Source organism: Lepidothrix coronata, unplaced genomic scaffold, assembly GCF_001604755.1.
Source record: "Lepidothrix coronata isolate B3197 unplaced genomic scaffold, Lepidothrix_coronata-1.0 Scaffold31, whole genome shotgun sequence".
NCBI classification, from domain to species: domain Eukaryota; kingdom Metazoa; phylum Chordata; class Aves; order Passeriformes; family Pipridae; genus Lepidothrix; species Lepidothrix coronata.
In genome coordinates this window covers 9,048,432-9,069,743 of record NW_016690211.1, presented here as the reverse complement: position 1 = coordinate 9,069,743, position 21,312 = coordinate 9,048,432, and the positions used below count along the sequence as shown (strand labels likewise).

Here is a 21,312-nt window from a genome sequence, read left to right as displayed (position 1 = left end):
GCCTGGAAAAAAGATACTTACTTAGTACATGCTACGTGTGTAATGACATCTCTGTGCATGTAACTGCGTTCATACATTGAAGCAGATGGTAGATTTTCAAGGTAAACGTGTTCAAATTCAAGAACTACACAGAATAAAAAGAAAAATCAGGAAGGTTTTTTTTTCATAAAGGTACAGCTTCTGTTCTCCCTTACTTGAATTGCTTATTCATATTTCAGTCTAAAATATGCTAGGATTTTGTGCAAATATAATAAAAGGGCTTTTAGGTCTGGCTTTGCACTCAAATTTTTAGTGGACTAAAACCACTCAAACTCTGCTTGAACTCATACTGCTTTTCCCTTTTAAAGCAACTATTACCTCAGCTGTCTCCATATATGAAAAAAATAAAAATCAACAATTTACTTCCAGAAAACGGAAGGTTCTCTGCACCTTATTTTATTCCAAAACAAAATATATCCCTGTGGTTAAGAGATTCATGATCTCACCCAGGTCTTGTAGTTTAAAGTCCAAGTACTGACACCTGTCTCTTTCATCGTTTAACTGACCCACCCAAAATAATCTGATTTTGGCATTTGTCTCTTGATTTTTACACCCTGTTAACACCTGCAAATGGCATTTGTTACTGAACCTGCATGTGCTGATGATCGTTAGAGGCACATTTACTTTACAATGACACCTGGAAAGCTGAGAGTTGCTGCAGTCATCAATACCATGCCTCAAAATACAGCCTAGAGGCATCTCCATTTTAGGGCGCTGACGCTGACGAACTCCACAGCCCTAAACAGCAAGGCTTCAGTCTGCACAGCAGGGGCTCTGAGCCTGATAGTGTCCACGACAGAAAGCAGAAATCATAAATCATAGAATGTTAAGGGGTTGGAAGGGACCTTAAAGATCATCTTGTCCCAACCCCCCCCACCATAGGCAGGGATACCTCCCAATAGACCAGGTTGCTCAAGTCCTTTTCCAACCTGGACTTGAACACTGTCAGGGTTGGGGCATCCACAACCTTCCTGGACAACCTGTTCCAGTATCTCACTACCCCCACAACGAAGAATTTCTTCCTAATATCTAACCTAAGCTTTCCCCTTTTCAATTTGAACCCATTACTCCCTGTCCTGTCACTACAGTTCGTGATGAAGAGTCCCTCTCCGTTTTCCCTGTAGCCCCGTTCAGACACTGAAAGGTTGCTGAGTTCTCCGCGGAACTTCCTCATCTCCAGGCTGAACAGCCCCAATTTTCTCAGCCCCTGATGCCCCTGGGCTGTTACTCCGCACCCGAAGGGTTCCCACACAGCGTGGCCATTTTGCACGTGAGACACCGCTACAGAACACACGGGCCCAGCCGCCCTCCCCCGGGGCCGCTCCCGCCGCTCCGAACCCGGCCCGGGGCAGCGCTCCCCAACGCAGGGTCAGGCCGGTGGACGTCCCGCTCCTCCGTTACCTCTCCTCTTCTTCGCCTGCGCGGCCTCCCCTGGGAGCGGCCCGACCCAGCGCTCCTCCTCCTCGTACTCCCCCAGTTCCGCGGCTCCCCGCTCCTCGCCCGCCGCTGCCTCCGGAGCCTTTCGCTTGCGCTCGGGCTCGGCGGCCGCCATCATGGTACGTCACGCCGCGCGCCGGGCGCTCCGCCAGTGACTCAGTGGCTGAGGAACGGCGCGCGCGGAGACGCCATGGTAGTAACGGTTGGGAGCGGGCGGCGGGGATTCCCGGCGGGATCCCGGGATAACGAGGGGGTCCTGCCGCTCAGGCACCGCGGGGCCGGGATGAGATCGCGGCTGCTGGGGCGTGGGGCGGCCGTGGAGGGGGCGCGCTGGCTTTTCCCGCCTGAGAAGGGGCGGTGTTCGCCCTTCGCCCGTGAGGGGAGACCGACCACCTTGTGCCTTCCCGCCGCTCGGGTGGTGCGGGGGCTCCCTGTCTCCCGTCTGCTTTTTTTTTGTCATCGCTTTTGCGGTGTTACTTCTGTCCTTCATATGTTCTCCTTCCTAAAGGGAATTGCTGCCTTCCTGCCTTTGTCCAGCGGCCGCAGTTACTTTCCTCTCTGCTCCCTGAGTATCTTCCCGTAGTTGGTCGCGTTGTGTTTGGGCATATGAGGCATTTCAGCTCATCAGTGTCTACAAGTATCTGAAGAGAGGGTGTCAGGGGGATGGATCCGGGCTATTTTCGGGAGTACCAGAATGAATATGAGGAACAACTGTGGGTGACCGAGCACTGGAACAGGTTGACCAGAGAGGCTGTGGAGTCTCCCTCATTGGAGATAATCAGAAACCGTCTCGACGCAATCTTGTGCAACGTGTTCTACGATGACCCCGCTGGAACAGGGAGTTGGGACCAGATGACCCTCTGTGGTCCCTCCTAATCTGACGGATTATGTGATTCTGTTGCTTTCCTAAAGCTTGCCTGTTTGCTTGGCTGGCATAGAGTCTACAATGCACACTTTTTGTCCCTGCATGTAGTTTTTACCTAATTATGTAGTCCTAAAACAAGGTCAGAAGGAATAATGTATTGAAATTGGAATGCATTAATAGTCATGACATGCCAAAAAAGCCTTCAGTTTTCAGGTATGGTGTAAAAATAGAAACCTAATTTAACCATACAGAAATAGGGAAAACTGCAAGCTACAAGGAAAAACCATCTGAATATGATACTCCAGTATATGCACTATGTGAGGTAATTAAGAGCACAGCATTAAGGATCACAAGTCAGTTTGGCTTGCCTCTTGTATCTCACAATGTGTACATTCTGAAACATTGTGTGAAATACGTCTAGAAATTTAAAGCCAAGAATAACAGAATCATTTGATCATTTTTGTATAGTGTTTTTTTTCCTGGCTGTGTATTCAGAGTTTTATTTCATATAATACTTGTATGGTGATTAATTGTATTATTGCAGGGGACAGCAGGGGGAATATAGATTTTTTATTCCACCCCAAGATCCTTTTCAAACTTTCAAAAGGTTGGGTACTTCTCTGATTCTGTGTTTTTATTCTGAAAATGAACAAAAAGTTGAGTTAGGAATTTGTGCATTATTAAGAGATGTATATTAGATCTTTTTTTTTAATCTCTTTAATCTGTGTGTTTTCGGTGGATTTAGTGATCCACTTAAGTATTTTTAAAGGCTTTCTGCACCTAGTACATCTAGGAAGTTCCTATTGGTTGTTTTACCTTGGGGAGAAAAGTTTCCTTTGAGTGCCATTTTGGCCCTTGTTAAGATGTTTCCCATCTTAGCCGCTGTTGTCATTTGGGTATCTCTTAATAGATTTAACTGGGAGTAAATTTCTGAATTTGTGTGTGTTTCTCTCTGACCCAACATTTCTCAAAGTTTTTATTTTAACTTGGATTGATTTTTCTCTCGGATGTCTTGGTGCCCTCTTTCCTTGGTTGCCTGTATATTTTTCAGACTCTTTTGTTTGTTTTTCTAGTAATTTTGAGGATGCTTTAATTTGTTAATCAAAAATATTCTGAATTGTAGTAAAGGAGAAATAGATTAGGACATTTATTGGAAGACAGAGCAGAAGTAACTGCTTAAGAATTTTGCAGATATACGGAGGAAAAGCGTAGCTTTGTAGATGTGAGATTCTCTTATTGTTTCTGTATTAAAGTTGTTGAAAAGAAAAGCTATTGCAGGTAATCAAAGCAGATTTGAAAATTTAGGATTTTGTGATTCAATTTTAAAAGTATTCGTGTCTTCTGATTTTACTATAGTCATATAGTTAGCTGATTTTACTTAATAATTGGGCACTATCTAGAACTGCAGGGGCATTAATTGAAAGCTTTGCATTCTGTTGCATATTTGACCTGAAGTGGCAGGTATGATTCTGTAACTGGTAATAATTATTGTAGATATACACGATAACTGTTCTGTTTGCTTGTTATTAGGCTGAACCCATCAGTGCAGAACCCACCAGTGAACTTTGTCCCGTAGATGCCAAGAAAGAACTCTTGATGGAATGTAACAATATTTGGGAGGAATTGGAAGAGGTATGGGAACCATAAGTGATAGACTAGATTTGTTGTAAACTTTTGTCAGAATTGTTTTATTCACTGCCTGCTTACCCCATCTCTTCCAAAGAAACCACCACAACAAAACAAAAAGAATAAAAAGGCCAAAGGTAGATGTGCTGGCGGGGGGAGGGATGCCTTGCATTCAAAGGTTGTTTACAATGTGCTGATGTTATGATTTAGTTAGCGTGGAGTATGTATTAAATTAGGGAAAATTAAACTATTTACTTATGGTAGTACCAGCACACTGAGACTTGAGATCCTTCTCTCTTTAGCCTCACACAAGGTGGGATTCCAGTGCTGTTCACAAGTAGTTTGGAGCTTAAAGGAGAGAATAAGAAGAGAGGCATAAAAGGACAAAGATGTTTGCAAATGCTTATCCAAACTGATGGTTATATCATCATGGTTAAAATTTATCTCTCTCTGATATATGGTACAATATACTAATAATAACATTTTAGGGCAGATTAGTTTTATTTAAGGAATCCCAGGAAAGATAAACTTCTGTGAGTTCTGAGGGAATGCTGTGCTGAAAATTGTATTTTCAGTCTTAATTGCTATGCTCAATTTTAAATGCTATCTGCTTGAGTTCTGAGTTGTAGATTCAAAGCAGTAAAATTTCAAAAACGGAAGTAAAGGTATTTCTGAACTTAAAGTAGAACAATGTACAGACAACTCACAGTGCAATAATTTTACATAATTAGATTTAAAGATACTAATGTGGCAGGGAATTCTCTGTCTGGGTTTCTGAAGTTGTGTTTGGAGGACCTGAACTTTTCTTTGAAATTTTCAAATTAGAAGGGAAGTTAGAATGCTTACTATTTTGAATTTAATTGAAAGTCTTAGATATCTTGTATCTCATTCCCATCATCCCCAAAATAATACAGAAAGTAATAATGTCTATTATTTTTGGAAGTTGATAAAACTAGTAGGATTTTCATTACTTTGATTTTTCATTCTGAATGCGCATATTTCAGAAGTTTAAACAACTAATAGTGATTGAGTGGGATCGTGGGTATATGGTTACAATGTAATGTTCAAATGGTTGTGACATCATTAGCAGTTTTTGTAGGAGAAATCCTGTGTTGTGTTTTGGTTTCCAGACATTAACAACAAGGTTTCCAAAGTACTGCTTACTGTTGAGTAGAGTACATCTCGCCCTGTCATGGGATAGGTTGAATTGCTCACAGTTATGAAACAAGAAAGTGTTCAGCAGATGTCTCCTGTTGAAGCCTTGGATATCTGTGGTGGCCTGAATTTCAGACTGCATATACTTCCCATTGCAATCATGGGAGCTGATGTAGTGCACTTCTGAAAGTCAGACCACTTCTGAAGGGTGCAGTATACTGCCCTAAATGACTTTAACCTAAAAATGTGTATTAAAATGGGATTAATCTCTTTGGAGAGCCAGAGGAGTAGCAGAAACAGCAGCTTCCCTGTTCAACCTTGTGCATGACTCTCTTCCCAGTTTCTCATGTTCTTCACATGATCACTGCCTTTCCCAATATGAACTTTTCCCTCATAATTTGCCTTCTTACTCAAATGATACATCTTTTTTTAGCTGCTACTTTTCTGCTTTCCAGTTAATTAAGTTCTGCTTTACTGTGGTGCGATTTCAAAATATTTCTTAATTTGCTGTTCTGGGTAAGGATCTAAGGGATGTGGTGGGATCCAAGTCACAACTCTTTTATTCCTATATTTAAAAAGTTATGTTCAACTTTCTAAGCATTGTGTTCTGTTGTTACAAAAGGGAAGAGTAAACAAACATTGCTTGTGTTTTGTTTCTTTTCTACCCAGTGTCAAAGCAAGCTAATGCTTCTAGGAATAGAAACACTGCTACAATCAGATACCAAGGTAAGACAGTTGTTTGGGTTTTTTTATTTTCCACTAAATACTTTGTTTTCTATAAAGACCATAGAATCATAGAGTGGCTTGCGTTGGAAGGGACCTTAAAGATCATCTATTTTCAGCACCCCTGGCATAGGCAGGGATACTTTCACTAGATCAGGTTGCTCAAAGCCCTGGCCTGGAACCCTTCTAGGATGAGGCATCCGCAGTTTCTCTGGGCAACCTGCTCCAGTGTCTCTGCACTCTCACAGTAAAAAATATCTTCCTAATATCTAATCTAAACCTGTCCTCTCTCGGCTTAAGGCCATTGCCCCTTGCCCTATCACTACAATGCTCATGTAAGTAGTCCCTCTCCAGCTTTCTTTTAGGCCTGCAAATACCATTCAGGTAGTGCAAGGCTGCCCTAAGGTCTTTCTGGAACCTTCTCCAGGCTGAACAACGTCAACTCTCCTAGCCTCTCTTCGGAGTAGGAGAGATGTTGCAGTACTTCAGGTGGGGTCTCACCAGAGTGGAGTAGAGGGGCAGAATCCCCTCCGTCAACCTGCTGGCCACACTGCTTTTGGTGCAGCCCAGGACATGTTGTCTTTCTGGGCTGCAAGAGCACATTGCTGGGTCGTATCCAGCTTTCCATCCACCAGGATCCCCAGGTCTTTCTTGACAGGGCTGCTTGCAATCCATTCATTCCCCAGCCTGTATTGATACCAGGGCTTGCCCTGACCCCAGGTACAGGACCTTGCTGTGGTCTTGTTGAACTTCATGTTTTGCACAGGCCCAGCCATCCAGGTCTCTCTGGATGGCATCCCTTCCCTCCTGCATGTTGGCTGCATCACAGAGCTTGGTGTCAGCAAACTTGCTGAGGCAGCACTCGATCCCACTGTCCACATTGCCAACAAAGGTGTTATACAGTGCTGGTCTCTAAAACAACCCCTGAGGATTACCACTCATCACTGGTCTTTGCCTGGACATTGAACTCTTGACTGCCCCTCTGACAGTAACCATCCAGCCAGTTCTTACCCACCGAGTGATCTGTCTGTCAAATCTGTGTCTGTCCAGTTGAGTGACAAGGATGTCATGCAGGACAGTGTCAAATGCCTTGCACAAATCCAGGTAGATTACATCAGTAGCTCTGCCCTTATCCACCAATGCTGTAGTCCTGTTATAGGAGGCCACCAAATTTGTCAGGCACAATTTGCCCTTAGTGAAGTCACATTGCCTAACACCAATCACCTTCTCATCTTCCACGTGCTTCAGCATATTTTACAGGAGGATCTGCTCCATGATCTTGCTCGGCACAGAGGTGAGACTGACAAATCTGTAGTTCCCTGGATCTTTCTTTTTCTGCTTCTAAAAATAAGGGTTATGTGTACCCTTTTACATTCAGAAACTTCAGCAGACTGCTGTGACTTTTCAAATATGATGGATGGTGGCTTTGCCACTTCATTTGCCAGTTCCCTTAGGACCCTCAGTGCATCTATGGTGGGTTTGACCCTGTCTTGCCACCAGGTGCCCACTAAAGCTGCTTATCCCTCCTCACCTGGACATTGGAAAGGAAATATAACTGAAGCCTCATGGGTCAAGATAAGGACAGATTTACTAACTTTGAAGCACACAACTGATGAATGATTAACATAGGCAGCAAAATGGAGAGGTGTGTAACTTCAATACCTATTTGGACTATTTCCTAATTAGTGCCTATGTAATTTCTTCTTGAAAAGTGTCATTCTGATACTGTCCATCACAGTATCCTTCTGGACATGTTGTCCAACTGTGGGATGAGCAAGTTCAGCCATGAAGGAGAAGTCAGGATGTGAAGTATTTGTCATTGCTTCTAGTAGCTCCTCTTTAGTTGTAGTCATTGCAAAGAAAATTAGGGGAAAAATGCCAACTCTGACTCCTTCTCATTTCCCTGTTTTGAAAAAATAATATAAATGTTTTTGATCTCTGCAAGTGATTTTAAAATATTTTGAAGGAATAAGTGTTCTATTGTCGTAGATGCTCTTCTGTTTTCTACTGTATGAACTTATTAATTTACCTTCTATCCTGTTCTACGTCATTTTACGCCAGTGCAATTTAACACTTTAAGAGATGCTTCTTTTCTTGTTACATAGCTTGCCTTGTTAATGCTGCAATGGAAAGCTTTAACAGTAGATTATCAAGAGTGCCATGAGAGAAGTCCTGAAAGTAAGTAACTGTTTCCCTGTAAAGGATGCTGATTGTGTTTTCGTACTACTTAAAAATTAAATATTTCGCACAGTAGCGTGTATGTTTCATTTCTTTATTCTTTTTGCACTTCAACTCTAAGTTGACTTAAAAGTGATTTCCTCTATAACCTAATCTTATAATTCTGCACAAATAAATGCATGATTTATGCCACCATTCATCAGTCAGTTAAGTGGAAACATAACTGTTAGCAAACCTAACAAAATAACGAAAGTCCATTATGCTGTTACCCTCCTTCGTGTTATTCTCTGTGTGATTGTTTCTTCTCCATCTTTCATTTGTGTTTCCTTTTTAGAACAGAACTACTTTGTCAAATAATATTGTCTTCATCTTGTCTTTTAAGAATCTATTACATTTTTTTAATCTTTGCAAGTATTGCTAATAAGCTAACAATAATTTGCCCAGGTATAGTTTTAACCATACCTCCTCTGATTATTTTTTTACTAATACTTCACAAAAGTATGTTGTATTATGATGTATTAGTTGAAACTTTGGAGTAGACCTTTAGTGTTAAGCCCATTACACCATAATAAAATACCTGTTTTGGATTTAACAGGGATTGGAGATTTCAGCTCAAGATAAGATGGTAAAAGACACTAGAGTTTTATTTTAACAAAACAGAAATCCAGGACACTTACTGATCCTGCGAAGCAGAAACCACAAGTGATTTTTTTAATTTGTTAAGCATTATCAGTTAAAAGGTATAAATTCCTCAGTTCTTCAAAGTTTTCTTTTTACATAAGCATCAGTGCTGACTGATTTCACTCTCTCACAAGGCTGATGTGGTCAGAGACTGGAAATAAAACCATTCAAAACTGAAGTGCGAGTAAAGTAATCTGTGTTTTCAGATGTCCCATTTGGAGACTCATAAAACAGTTCACACTACACTGTCATTAGTATACTGGTAGCACTCACTGTTACGTCTCCTCCTCAAGGACTTGTTAGCACCTGTCAGCCCAGTAAAACTTACCAGTTAGTCTTTAAATTAATACACTGGCTCATTTGAATATTTTTAAGCCAGAAGAGGCTTGGTTTTTTAGTGTTTACAAAATGATAGGAATGTGTTTTAGACAGCCCATGGTGAATTCCAATGTTTTGTCATTTGGCCAAATGGAAATGCCTTTTCAGATCAACATTAGAGGCAGTTCTCCAGCTTCTTTCAAAGTCCATGTACTTGCTGCATATCATGAGAGAAGCTGGGAAAAAATAGTTTTTCTTTCTTATAAAAAGTTACTTTTGCCTTATTAGAATAAATTAGTAGTTCAGCTTTGTAAGCCTGTCTCCAAGAATTGTCAGCCTCAAATACTTCTGAGAGGTATGTAGACCAAAAGTGTATGGCATTGAATGAATTTAGGATGTACTGGTTCCCTGCTGCTATTCATGAATAAGATGCTGGCTTAAAGCAAATTAATTGAAAGCACTTAGTTTTTATCTGGGTGAAATACCTGGGATTGTTAAATTTCCTTACTAAAATATGTATATTAAACTTTAAGCTATTGGCTTAAAAATATCCTTAGGGCTTGACCTATTTTTTTGGCTTGCTGGCTTGCTTTGTTGAACTATTCTTACTTGTTCCCAGACTATAATATTTATTATTAATTTTTTAATAGAGACATTATCTATGCATATTGTAATGCAAATAATATTTTGCAGCCACAACTTTGCCTTTTTGGCTACCTTTCCAAGGGAACTAAAAAGAAATTGCTGCTAAGAATTTGAATATATATAGTTATAATGCTTGTATGAAGATGAGTCTACTTTGCTTAGTTGTCTGTCCATCTTGGCTTTTTTCTATCTACTGTTTGTCTTGAATTACTTAATTGAAAGCATTATCTGAAATTATCTAAATGAAAATAGCAGAAATACTGATTTCATACAATTTACTAATAGAGCATGAATGTCAGGCTGTCTTGTTACTTTGGTTTCTGCTTTTAATAGTGGCCAGTTAATTTCCTGTAAATGAGGGCCTGTCAGCATTTCAATTTTAAACCTTATTTTCAGAGGTTATAACTTGGCAGTTCTACATTTTTTTGAGCACAGTATTGGCAAACAGACTTGAGTTCACAATGCAGATTTTATTTTTGCGAAGCTTATGCTTTAGTCTCTTGTTCTTTCTCCATTTCTGCTGCTATTTATGTAGCTCCAGATCTGCTAAATCAGCTGAATTTAAACTTTTTAAAAAGCATTTGGCTTATAAAAATAGAATTTAACTTTCACTTTTGCAAACTAAGGAAATGAAAGCAATTGTGTTTTAAACCATATAAAACAGTCATGGTCTCTGCATAATTTCTATTTTTCTTTGCAAAATAACAGTATTCTGCCAAATGCCTTTTTGTTTTGTTTTAATAGGAGTTTCTGTAAACATGTGCATGGTAGTGGCTTTTACTTTCCTAGCATCTGGTAGTATTTTGCTTAGTAATTGTGCTATATATCACTAGACAGTTCTGTCTGACATTTGATTTTTGCAAGTGTAGTGATTCTACAACTGAAAAAGCTTTAACTGTTAGTAGATAAAACAACCAGTAACTTTACAATGGCAGCTGTAAATGCGTTGCCCCAGTGTCTCAGATCTACATTGTTCCTGCACTAAATTACAGTTAGTGGTTCTTTCCCAGGAAGATGTGGCCTTCTATTCTCATACTCACTCAATATGAACTGAACAGGAAGCACAAACTCAGGATTAGGTATCTAAAAATGAGGAAGTGTTAGAAGCCAATAGTAGAGATTGATAATAATTGATAAGTGAGGGCTTATAATAATCATGTCAGCAGGAAGTTGCAGGAGGAAGAGTTGTATGGGTTTCTTCAAATACACCAGTTAATGGGAATAAAAGTTTACCAATGAGTTTTATCATGGGTTGTAGGATATTCATGTAATTAAAGAAGTATTGTTCTAATAATAGCACAGACCACTACCTCCTGCAGCTCTTAAGCTTAATTTGGCAGCGTACTAGTCAAATTTTGTGTCAATATTTAGAAACACTAATTACCTAAGTAAAAGGGATTTTACTGGGACATGTAATTTTGTGTATTTTTAACTCAGTAATTTTTCTGATTTTCATCTCAGAACAAACACTGCTTTTAAAACTACTCACCTAAGGCTTCTCAAAATTTGTTGAGGTAAAAACTGTAACATGACAAAAAAAGTACTTTTCTAAATGTATGAAATCAAGAGTATGTATTTAGGAGATGTTTAGTGCTTTCAGGAAAGGGGTAAGGGTTTTCCTTTTTGTTAAAGGAAAAGCTTTTATTTAAATAATTATTTTTAAGATTAAGAGATTTGAAGCCCAAACTTTCACCAAAAAATCCCTGTCATATTAAGATTCAAATCTGTTAGAGTAGCTTTCATGTCTCCTGTTAGTATGTTCAAATAGTTCACTTTCAAAAAAAGTCATACTTGTATATAGATGGTCTAAGTTGACATGGAAGTGAGAATTGACTGGAGTGCACTGAAGGCTGTAAAATACAACAGTTCACTTTTTATTCTGAAAATCCATGATCCATAAATCATTTTTGCAGAAGCATTCTGGGGAAACATTTCCATGTTCTTAAATTGTACCATGCTTTCCCTTAAGTACTGTCATTGCTCAGTGTTAGATTTAGAATATTGATATTGCTAGGCCTTCCATCTCCCTACATGTAGCTGTTCTTGTGAACAGAAGGGATGTGGACATGCTTTCTAAGTTCTTAAAAATGGTAGGGTTTATAGTCCTGGTGAAGCATTTGGAGGCTGTTTAACGTGGAATTGGAAGACTGGTGAAGTCCGATTGCCCGCATTGGTAATGTTGATGGAATGCCTTCTGCTGAAAAAAATCAGGCTTGGTTATCTTGAAGTATATTGAAATGTGATTTACAGTCATTATGTACCTATGCCTATACTACCTGGGGCTAGTTCAGAGGCATTATAACTGCACTGTATAACAGAGGCATTAACACTGGACTTTTTTCAGTCTACTTTAAACTGCTGAATCATGATAGTAGGTTAGTTCAGCAGAACACCACAAAAAAAGGTTAAATTGGTGCTGACAGCCAATCTGGTTTTTTAGAGGCAACACAAGTTTCTCTCTAGCTGGGCTGCTTTTCAGTATAAATAAGTTTTTATGATTCAGTGAAAAAACCCCACCAATTCATTTTATTTTTCAGCAATTTCTACCAATCCAGATGTATTGTTAGAATTAGGAAAAGAAGAGGTAAGTCTTTTTGTTTGTTAAGAGATAATAAACTTTTGCTGGGGAAAAAAAAGAAAAACTATATAAAATTGCTGCATTTTCCTATGACTGTTCTTGGGATGGACTACTGCTAAGATACTGTGTATTTTCCTTCATGTTGTTCTAATTGTTTATTTCCCCTGTATTGTAACTACTAAAATTTTCTAGTTGTAATGAATGAGCTTTTAAACTGATTTACTGCACAAGTCAGTGAGTAAGTAACACACAATAAATGGTATTTTGCCCCTGTCCAACCATCCAAATCCACCACTAAACCCTGTCCCTAAGTGCCTCACAGGATTGTGTCCAGGTGGCTTTTGAATATCTCCAGACAAGGAGACTCCACAGCCTTTCTAGGCAGCCTGTTACAGTGCTCACCCTCCATTAAAGTAATTTTTCCTCATTTTCAGATGGAACTTCCTGTGTTCCAAGTTTGTGCTTGTTGCCCCTTGTCTTATCATTGGGCACCACTCAAAAGAGCCTCACCCCATCCTCTGACACCTACCCTTAAGATAGGTTTCCTTACTTATGCCTTCCTGAGTAAGAAATCCATACCTGAGGCTTGACCTCAAGTTTCCCACAAAAGTCTCAGACATCCAGAACCTTAACATAATTTAATAATGGTGCAATAATAACAAAATAATAGCTCAAACGTTGCCTCTGAGGAGGGACCCAAAACTTTTATACCTTTTATACCTTTGTACCCTGAGCTTTTACACCTTTTTGGTCTAAACCCTGGAAAGTCAGGGAGTCATTGGCTCCTGGGGAGACTCAGTGTCCAGGTCTCCTGGCAGGCCCACAGGTCCCTGGGCCCTTTGTTATGCAAGGAGTCAGCAGTTCATGGCATGTTGGCTCAGGCTTTGGCTCCAGCCCACCAGGGGCTCAACCAGCAGCTCACACTGCAGCTGTACACCTGCACTGAATGTATTCCTGAACATGTATTCCTTACCCATTCTGTAACGAATGACCCAGCCCAGTGAGAGTCCACTGTTCCCTAGATTCAGCAGTGCCTATAGCTTCTGGCTGCAGTAGTTTTATTTCTTCTTCTTTCCTCTCCCAGATATGTCCATAGCATCAAGGACCATTTAAATCAGGGAAGCCATTAGTCTCTTTTGCAGCATCTTTGTTTTCTATACTTTTTATGTTAGTGCAGTTAGCATGGATTCATTCTTGCAAGCAGTTGCAGTGATTCAGACAATACAGCCCTGGTGCTGTAGACATTTTCTCCTCAGTCATTCATCAGCTGAGCAGTTCATGTGTGTGCTCCATAATCTGCTTCAGGTAAAATTAACTATGTTGTTTTGCAAAGTTTCAATAAAACACTAATGAGCAACTGGTGACAGTAATGTTTTAAACAGCCTCCTGCATTTTAAACTGGATTCTAAAATAGTGTGTCACACTATAGCCTTATTTCTTAAGAATTTGCAGATCATTTTGGCCTTCTGTATCAGATTTAGAGATGCAGCCTTACATAGAATGAATACTACAGACTGGGCTACCTGCAAACTGTAGTTTCATTTTTACTTTTTTATAGTTGCAGAAAGTAAAGAATGATCTTGAAAAGGTGCTATCAGCAGTTTGTTCAAAGAATAAACAACTAGAAGAAGATCTGGAAAGGTAATATAATAATTTGGAATTTAGAATGCTGTTAAGCTTTTTTCTTGACCGCCCAGAAGAACTATTTTTCTGTTGTGCCATTTACTGTTTTTCATGTTTCAAAGAGAACAGCAGTGGTATGAGGAACAGGAACAGATGCTAAATACTCTTAACAGAATTGAAGAAGAGACAAAACCCCAAGTTGAACAACTTTACAAAACAAGGTATTTCTACACTGCTCAGTTTTTATACTGAAGAGTTCAAGTATCAACAGAAGCAAGTGAACAAGCAAACTCATAAAACATACTCTTTGTTTTGCTAAATAGTTCAAATAATTGCTCAGTAATCCAGATTTGAAACATGGAAAATATTGCTACTATGTTCTGTCATTCAAGATGTTGCATTTATAAGAACTGAATATGAGGGTTTTTTTTACTTATGAGGAACTTTTAAATTATTTTATTTGATTTCATACTCTGTTGCTATGTTTTTACTATTTGGAAATTAGAGGATTGGAGGAACTGCACAATAAACTGTTGCAATTAAAGACATATAGGAAAGAACTCTTGAGTGCACTGGGTGAATTCCTGGATGAACATTTTCCCCTTCCACAGGATAGTGGAAGTGCCATAAAGAGGGTAAGATTTTTCTATGACTATTAAATTTAAAATGTTCAATTTCTATTTAATTAGATGCAGTATCTGTTTAAAGTCACTACCATAGAATCTGCAGTTATATTTTGAAATAAGTATAGTTCTTGCGGATGATCCTTTAGGTTTAATTTATATATTTCAGGTTCATTTATATTATTTAAGGGTGTTTCTAGCTGGATATTTTCTTTTCTAAATGCATAATACTGTATTGTATTTCCTACTGAACTGCAAGCTGTGCCAAATTTGAAAATGGTGGGGGATTCAATCCAAATTGACCCATTTTCTTTTTTACTCAGCTAGGCAAGTGGATTCCTGTTTTCCTTGGCAAAGCAAATTTTAATTGTCTAACAGTGGTTTTAGAACAATAAGGACAAGTGTTTATCATTACAGAGTAGTTTAGAATGTTAAACATCAGATTTTGTTCAGGCAAATTGGGCCAAAAATTATCTCAAAACTTCAGGGAAAATAAGCAGCCAAGGAGTATTTTGCATAATAAATTCAAAGTCTGCAGTAAAAATAAAACTATTACTCTAGAAAAAGCTGAAAAGTAAAGGCAGGGGCTTGATTTTTATTTCAGACATACTTAAGATGACAGAAACAGAAAGGATTCTTTCATCCAGTTCCCTGTTATTTCAGACAACCACAAAATATAATTCCTTTAATATTATCATTGAGCTCCATTTTAAAACATATAATTTTTATTACTACTGCTTCTACTGGGTTTTTTTTAGCACCTCAGTACTCTGGTTAGAAACTCTCATAGCTTCCAGTCTAAATTTATCCATGTCTAACACAGATCCATGTATTCTTACACCAGTATTTTTCTTAGAATAGTCTTTTTTTTTCTTGTGTTTATTCCTCCTGATGCATTTTTAGACAGCAATCTTATACCTTCTCTTTCTTTGTTTTGTTGTTTGAACTAGCAACACTTTTATGTTCTCACGTAAGACTATTTTTCAATTCCCTGGCTTATCCTAATAATACCCATTTTCTATATTTGTTTTCACTTGGATTGATCTTTTTGGAACCTGGTAAAAAACAATATTATAAACAAAACTACTAGCTCACATCTATCACCAAAGCAACTAATTACACCCTTGTCTCTTTCTATCTGTTATTTGCAATTGAGGAAGCTTTTAGTTAAAAAAAATCTTGATTTTGCACATAGGTATTTTGTATCTTTTGCATATAAAAATACTAAGTGGAGATTTCAAGACACGATGATCTTTTTCAATGTATTATTCAAACATCTTATTTTGTTTAATCTTAGTTTTTCTGCATACCAATGCCTTCATTTCCCACTATTAGTAAATATGACACATTTTGCTCTCAGTCTCTCCAATTTAGAGACAAGGATGTCATGCTTTGGATGCAAGGATGTCAAATGCTTTGCACAAGTCCGGGTAGATGACATTAGTTGCTCTTCCGTTCTCCAGCAACACTATAACGCCATCATAAAAGGCCACCAAATTTGTTGGGTGCAGTTGGTCTTCAATGAAGGCATGTTGGCTGTCACCAATCACTTTTACTAAAACAAAAAATTTATTTTGAATAATTTCAGCACAAGGTTTTATCTTTCCTTAGTTTAACTTTTATTTATGCATTTCCTGAATTCTTAAACACAGTTTGTTTTCTGACATGTCTTTTTCTTTCTTTTCACTCCTTGTGAATTCAGTTTCTTCTATATTGTTTGACTCATTTGGGTCTCAATGGCTTAACTACAGGTGCCCCGTAAACTGCACTTTGTGAAAACATTTTATGTTCGCAGTAGTCCTGTATGAGAAAAATACGTGGGGCTGACATTTGTAGGACACAGCTGCACAGTAGTGTGAACTGCTAGAAGCCTCGCTGGTCTAGGTCCACCCTTCTTTCAGCAGGCACATGCATCTGGGATTGGGAGTGCGAGTGAAGACAGCAGCCCAGGTTAGCTTCCCTTGCTATAGTCCAACACCTTTAATATAGGTAGTGACTGTGGTAAGAATTAGCTTGCATTTTAAATCTTAGATAAAAAAAGACTTTTTTTTTTTTTTTTCAAGAGAAGAATATGAAAAGTCATAAGTTGAGGAATATTCTTTATGCAAATCTATCTGACAAAAGGGAGAAGAAGGTGCCTTTCAGGTTAAATAACTAAATGCTGTGCATCTTGCTTAAATTGACTTTATAATCATTAATTAATTAAAGGTACTTATTGTATCGGTGACAAAATATATAAGTAAAATAATTTTACAAAGTATACAATGTGTATGATAAACCTAGCAAAATATGTTTGCTAGTTCTGTGAGAGTGCAAACCTCTTCACACTAATATCCTTAGGATATTATTCTTTGTATACAATCAATTTTAATAATTGCTGAAGTCATAATCTGATTTCAGCTTTGAAACATGAATATTGAATCCACTACCTTAAGTTACAAAGTAGTATTTTTGACCAGGGAAATAAAACAGCCGAGGCTGTGAAGTATCCTTATGTTTGCTCTAAGGAACGTTTTTCACTTAGTGTAAGTTCTATTTCCTCAGCCAAGTATCAAGATAAAGGCACAAAGTTAGGCATTATTGAGCCTCCATGGTTTGCAACATTGCCATGGAGCAGGCAGTGTGTCCCCCTTCTGACTCTGAAGATGATAATATTACAAAGTGTGACTGAAAAAAAGGTGCCAAAACTTGCTTTTTACAAGTTTTTCTTGCTTGCTTGTATTCTTCTGTTCCAGAAGTTCCTATAAGGTCCAGCACAGCTATTAATATCTTAGGACCTAATTGACATATTCAATAGCATTGCTGAGTAAGCAGGTGCCAGTGCTGCATTACCTCCTTAATTTTTTGAAAGTGAAGTGGAAGGGTAAAAAGGATAAAACTGAAAAATTAAACAATCAGGTTCACTATGCAACAGCACAAGCAGATCCAGTAGCATTGCTACCTAAGGAATCTCTATTGGTGTATAGACAAATGGCTCGATTTGCTTGCTACAAAGGAAAACAAGTAATTTTTTAATAATATTTTATCATCACCTTCCCCCCCCCGAATTTTGATTTTTGTCAAAATTGAATTTAGAGTGAATAAATATTCATTGGCAAGTCATGAAAAAATATTAATGAAATGAAGTCTTGAGTTTTGTCAAATTTGTATTGTAAATATTTATGAAATGAAATGAAGTCTTGAGTTTTGTCAAATTTGTATTGTAAATATTTATCCAAAGCTCATGAAAAACATTTTTTCCCTAACATATTCATATTCATAGAAGGTTCTGCACTATACTACATTATAAATGTGATGTACTTGGTTTTATTTAAACATAAACACAAACAGAAACTTGATCACTTATGATTAATCTCTTTTAATAATTAAAAAAATGTTACATTTGAAGTGTAGGATTTTTAACTGGTTTTAAAACTAGTTTTAAATACTACCTTGTATTTCTGTCATGACTAAATCTAAGTAAAAGTTTTCATCTGTTGTGCACTATGCAATCAAATAATTGTGTGATTATTTTCATTTGTCAATTAACATCTTTTCTTACTAGTTTGAGGTTTTGTTAATTTGGCTGTGGGGATGTTTATCTTTCCAGAACTTTTCTTCAGAGCCAGCTGTAGAACTGCTAGCATTGCAAGACATTTTAGAGGTAAGATAGTTTTATTATGTAGAGATTTGGAGGATTTTTCAATACTCAGATCATATAATAATAACAATAGCAATAAAGTGGTATGCATTTATTAATATTACTAAGATGAATGACAGTATCTGGCATTTGGTTAAGATAGTTAATGTAGAATATTTAAGAATTTTACATCTTTAAGAAGGCTTCAGGGAGACCTCATTGCAACCTTCCAGTACTAAAAGGGGGCCTGTAAAGAGAGAGAGCAACTTTTTATACAGGTAGATAGTGATAGGACAAGGGGGAATGGTTTTAAACTGAAAGAAGAGATATTCAGATAAGTCAGTTTTCTATTTTAATTCCTATCAAAATAAAACCCCAATTTTTACAAGAGCTGTGGCAATAATCTTCAATTTAAGCTGGAGTGTGGTTATCTCTTATTTCTTGATTTTATAATGTTTAGTTTAAAGAAGTTTTATGCGCTTTAATGGCTCATATTAGGAGAGAAAAATACAGTGCTTAACAAAAAAATTGGTCCATTTCACACTATATTTTGTACTGTTTCAATAAAAATTTTTCTGAACTTAATGCAATAACAGTTATAGAAGAATGAGTTCATGTGTAATCTCAGAAGGACCAACTAATATGTAGTGTCATGCATGATTATCTTCTCATATGAGGAAACCGGTCCAATTAATGCATTTCTAATTTATAAGTGCTTTGTGTGAGTTTTTAATTACAGTGCAATCTATGAATTTGAATTATAAAGCATAATTTTCCTTCTTGCCTTAAATGTAGCATTTGAAGTGAAGTTTCTTATTCCTCCTCTATCCTTTCTCTTCAAACAGTTCAAAGCATCTATGTATATAAAATGTCCCTGGGGGAAAAAGTTTTTTTCTGAGGCACAACGTGATGGATAAAAACTTTCTGGTACTAAGATGCTGTTATCTGATCACTATGACATTGTTGTACTTTAATTTAAAACCCAGGCTTTGTGCTTGCATCATCAAAATAGTTTTACATGCTTCAGATATCTGAGCATACCTATTAATGTCAAATTAGGCAGAGCTTGAAAACAGATCATAATTTAGAATTGGCACAGTTTCTCGTGGAATTAGAATTTTAAAGTTCTTCTAATGCTTAAAAATTGCCCTTCATATTTGATGTTATTGTTAATCTCATGAAAATGTGAACACATCCAAGTAATGCCTGATTTCCATTTGGAGGAACATACTACTTTGAAAAATTCAGATTTGTTTTTAATTTTAACTGTCTTGGCCTAAAGTGTCAATGTCCCTTATCTTTGTTTTCTGGGAGGTTTTTATTTGTTGAGTGATGTGGTTCTAGCTTGAAGTCCCTGTTAAAATTGAAAAGTGTTTTCTTACATACAGATATAAATGTTACAACCTAAAGGCTATTTTGGAATATCAGATGACAGAAGAGACTAAGTAAAAATTCATCTCAAATAATGCATTTGGAGTAAATTCTCACAATTGGGTCAAATAAATACAAAACTGGAACAATTCTTCTGAATGTTCTGAGGAGCAGTTGTGTATTTGGAGTTTGTTTTTTTTAAATAGCAGCAAGTGAAAAAAGAATATAGTCTGGTAGCAAGGATTTTGAGTTTGTCTTTAGCAATAAGGGGCAGACAATATTTTGTACTTACTGAAATTGGGAAAGTATAACATTTAGAACCTCTGAGTGGAAAGATTAAATATCTGGGATCAATAGAGAGAGCACCATGGGATGGGTAAGATTACTTAATCTGTAATGTGTGCAATATTCCCGATGAGCAATATTATGAGGGCATAAACAGTCTCCATGAACTGAAAATGAATGTCAAAACTGATTTTGTTTTTAACTCTATTAACGAATTCTCTATTTAGATAAGGAATTTAGTCTATATTTATTCTCAATAAAAGGAGAATTCTGGTTCTAATTTTTACATAAAAAATGATGCAATGAAGTTAATTGGAAGTTCTTTGCTTCTACTTTGAACAGGTCTTGTATTTCTCCTGTAGTCAGTATTTCTTATATTGCCTACATTACAGGAATTTGTATAGATTTGGTTAAAGGAGATAAAAATCTAGCTGTTTGTTTATTTCCTAAATCTTATCCTTTTGGTCTTCCAGATTCTGATAAATAAATTAATGGCCACACCACATGAACCTTATGTAACAATCAATGAGTCGTTTTGGCCACCTTACATTGAGCTGCTGCTGCGATTCGGAATGGCCCTGAGACATCCAGAAGATCCAAACAGAATGCGCCTAGAAGCTTTTCACAAATAGTGTGACCTACATATGTACTTAAAAACAAAACAACACCAGTACTCTTAATCCAGAGATAGGATATACTTAGGCATCATAATAGATTTCTTTTATATCGTCAATCACTTCTTGTTGGATGATTTTTTTTTATTTTATTGAAGAGTGTGAAATATGGCAAAAGAAAAAAGTCTCTTGGAAAAAAAAAATCTGTTTAACTGCTTAACTTCTCAACTTTACCTGCTTATGTTGGCCTTCTGTTTTATAAAAATATTTGCATTGTGGAATTTTTATTTCAGCTGCTTTTATAAGACACAAATTGAGGTAATAGACAATGTAAAGATGTTTAACAGTCTTTTTTACTTTTAAAATCATACTTTATATATTACTTCTGTGTTTTAGATTTTTTAGGTTGCCTGAAGTCTTCTTAATTTCCTTTAGTATTTTGCTGTATGCTGAAGACGCAAAATTCAGAGTAACACAGCTCCCCCTGTACATGGCCTTGAAGAAATTTGGAAATAACAGAGAAGTGTCTGTTCAAGAATGTGCCTTTGCAAACAAATGTATTGCCTTCGAGATAAACAGTTGGGAAAGCTGAAACATCTTTCTGTGCAAAGTGCTGCAGAGGTTGAGTGTGCAAGTTTACCACTACATGCTTCCCACATGACCCATATTGTGTTATGCTGTGTTTCCTAACAGTATCTGTCTTCGCTTTTTCAGACCTAGTTTATAAAGGCTTGTAACAGGTCTCTGTTCTGTTGGTTGCTACAGCTTCTAAGTTATGTCTGTTGAGGGTTCCTTCTGACTCAGTGCTGTCATTCTGTGTAATCCCGGTCTTTTCTGTAGCTATTGTTATTGTGGACTTTGAGTACAACAATTCTGCTTTTGCATATCTGTAGTGACTATACACTTGAAAATTAAAGCATGTCTTTTATTAA

At 37.4% G+C, this 21,312-nt stretch overlaps 2 protein-coding genes across 5 annotated transcripts in view; one reads left to right on the top strand and one right to left on the bottom strand.

Moving 5' to 3' along the window:
* The window catches only part of PPWD1 (peptidylprolyl isomerase domain and WD repeat containing 1), a 12,741-nt gene extending 11,123 nt beyond the window's left edge, over positions 1-1,618 (bottom strand). The window contains exons 1-2 of the mRNA XM_017811272.1: positions 1,441-1,618; positions 22-124 (exon numbers count right to left, since the gene is read on the bottom strand). Of these exons, the coding sequence (XP_017666761.1) occupies positions 22-124; positions 1,441-1,594 (257 nt within the window). The 5' untranslated portion in view covers positions 1,595-1,618. The remainder of the gene's footprint in view (positions 1-21; positions 125-1,440) is intronic.
* CENPK (centromere protein K) lies at positions 1,556-21,312 on the top strand. Of its 4 annotated transcripts, XM_017811274.1 has the most exons (11): positions 1,556-1,669; positions 3,872-3,973; positions 5,792-5,848; positions 7,951-8,023; positions 12,205-12,251; positions 13,804-13,886; positions 13,991-14,089; positions 14,374-14,503; positions 16,393-16,441; positions 18,081-18,134; positions 20,240-20,366. In XM_017811274.1, the coding sequence occupies exons 1-11, from the start codon at positions 1,667-1,669 to the stop codon at positions 20,251-20,253; spliced, it is 711 nt and encodes a 236-aa protein (XP_017666763.1). In that variant the 5' UTR covers positions 1,556-1,666; the 3' UTR covers positions 20,254-20,366. The 4 variants fall into 4 exon arrangements, with proteins under 4 accessions (XP_017666763.1, XP_017666764.1, XP_017666765.1 ...); XM_017811276.1 differs by lacking the exon at positions 16,393-16,441 and having other exon boundaries at positions 1,583-1,669; positions 20,240-21,312; XM_017811273.1 differs by lacking the exons at positions 1,556-1,669; positions 16,393-16,441 and adding an exon at positions 1,829-2,663 and having other exon boundaries at positions 20,240-21,312.

What these genes read in the sequence shown, in the direction of transcription:
- CENPK (XM_017811276.1), top strand. An exon ending in CCATGAGAGAAGTCCTGAAA is followed by an intron (nt 8,024 to 12,204) that starts GTAAGTAACTGT and finishes TTTATTTTTCAG; the next exon opens with CAATTTCTACCAATCCAGAT. An exon ending in GTGGAAGTGCCATAAAGAGG is followed by an intron (nt 14,504 to 18,080) that starts GTAAGATTTTTC and finishes TTATCTTTCCAG; the next exon opens with AACTTTTCTTCAGAGCCAGC.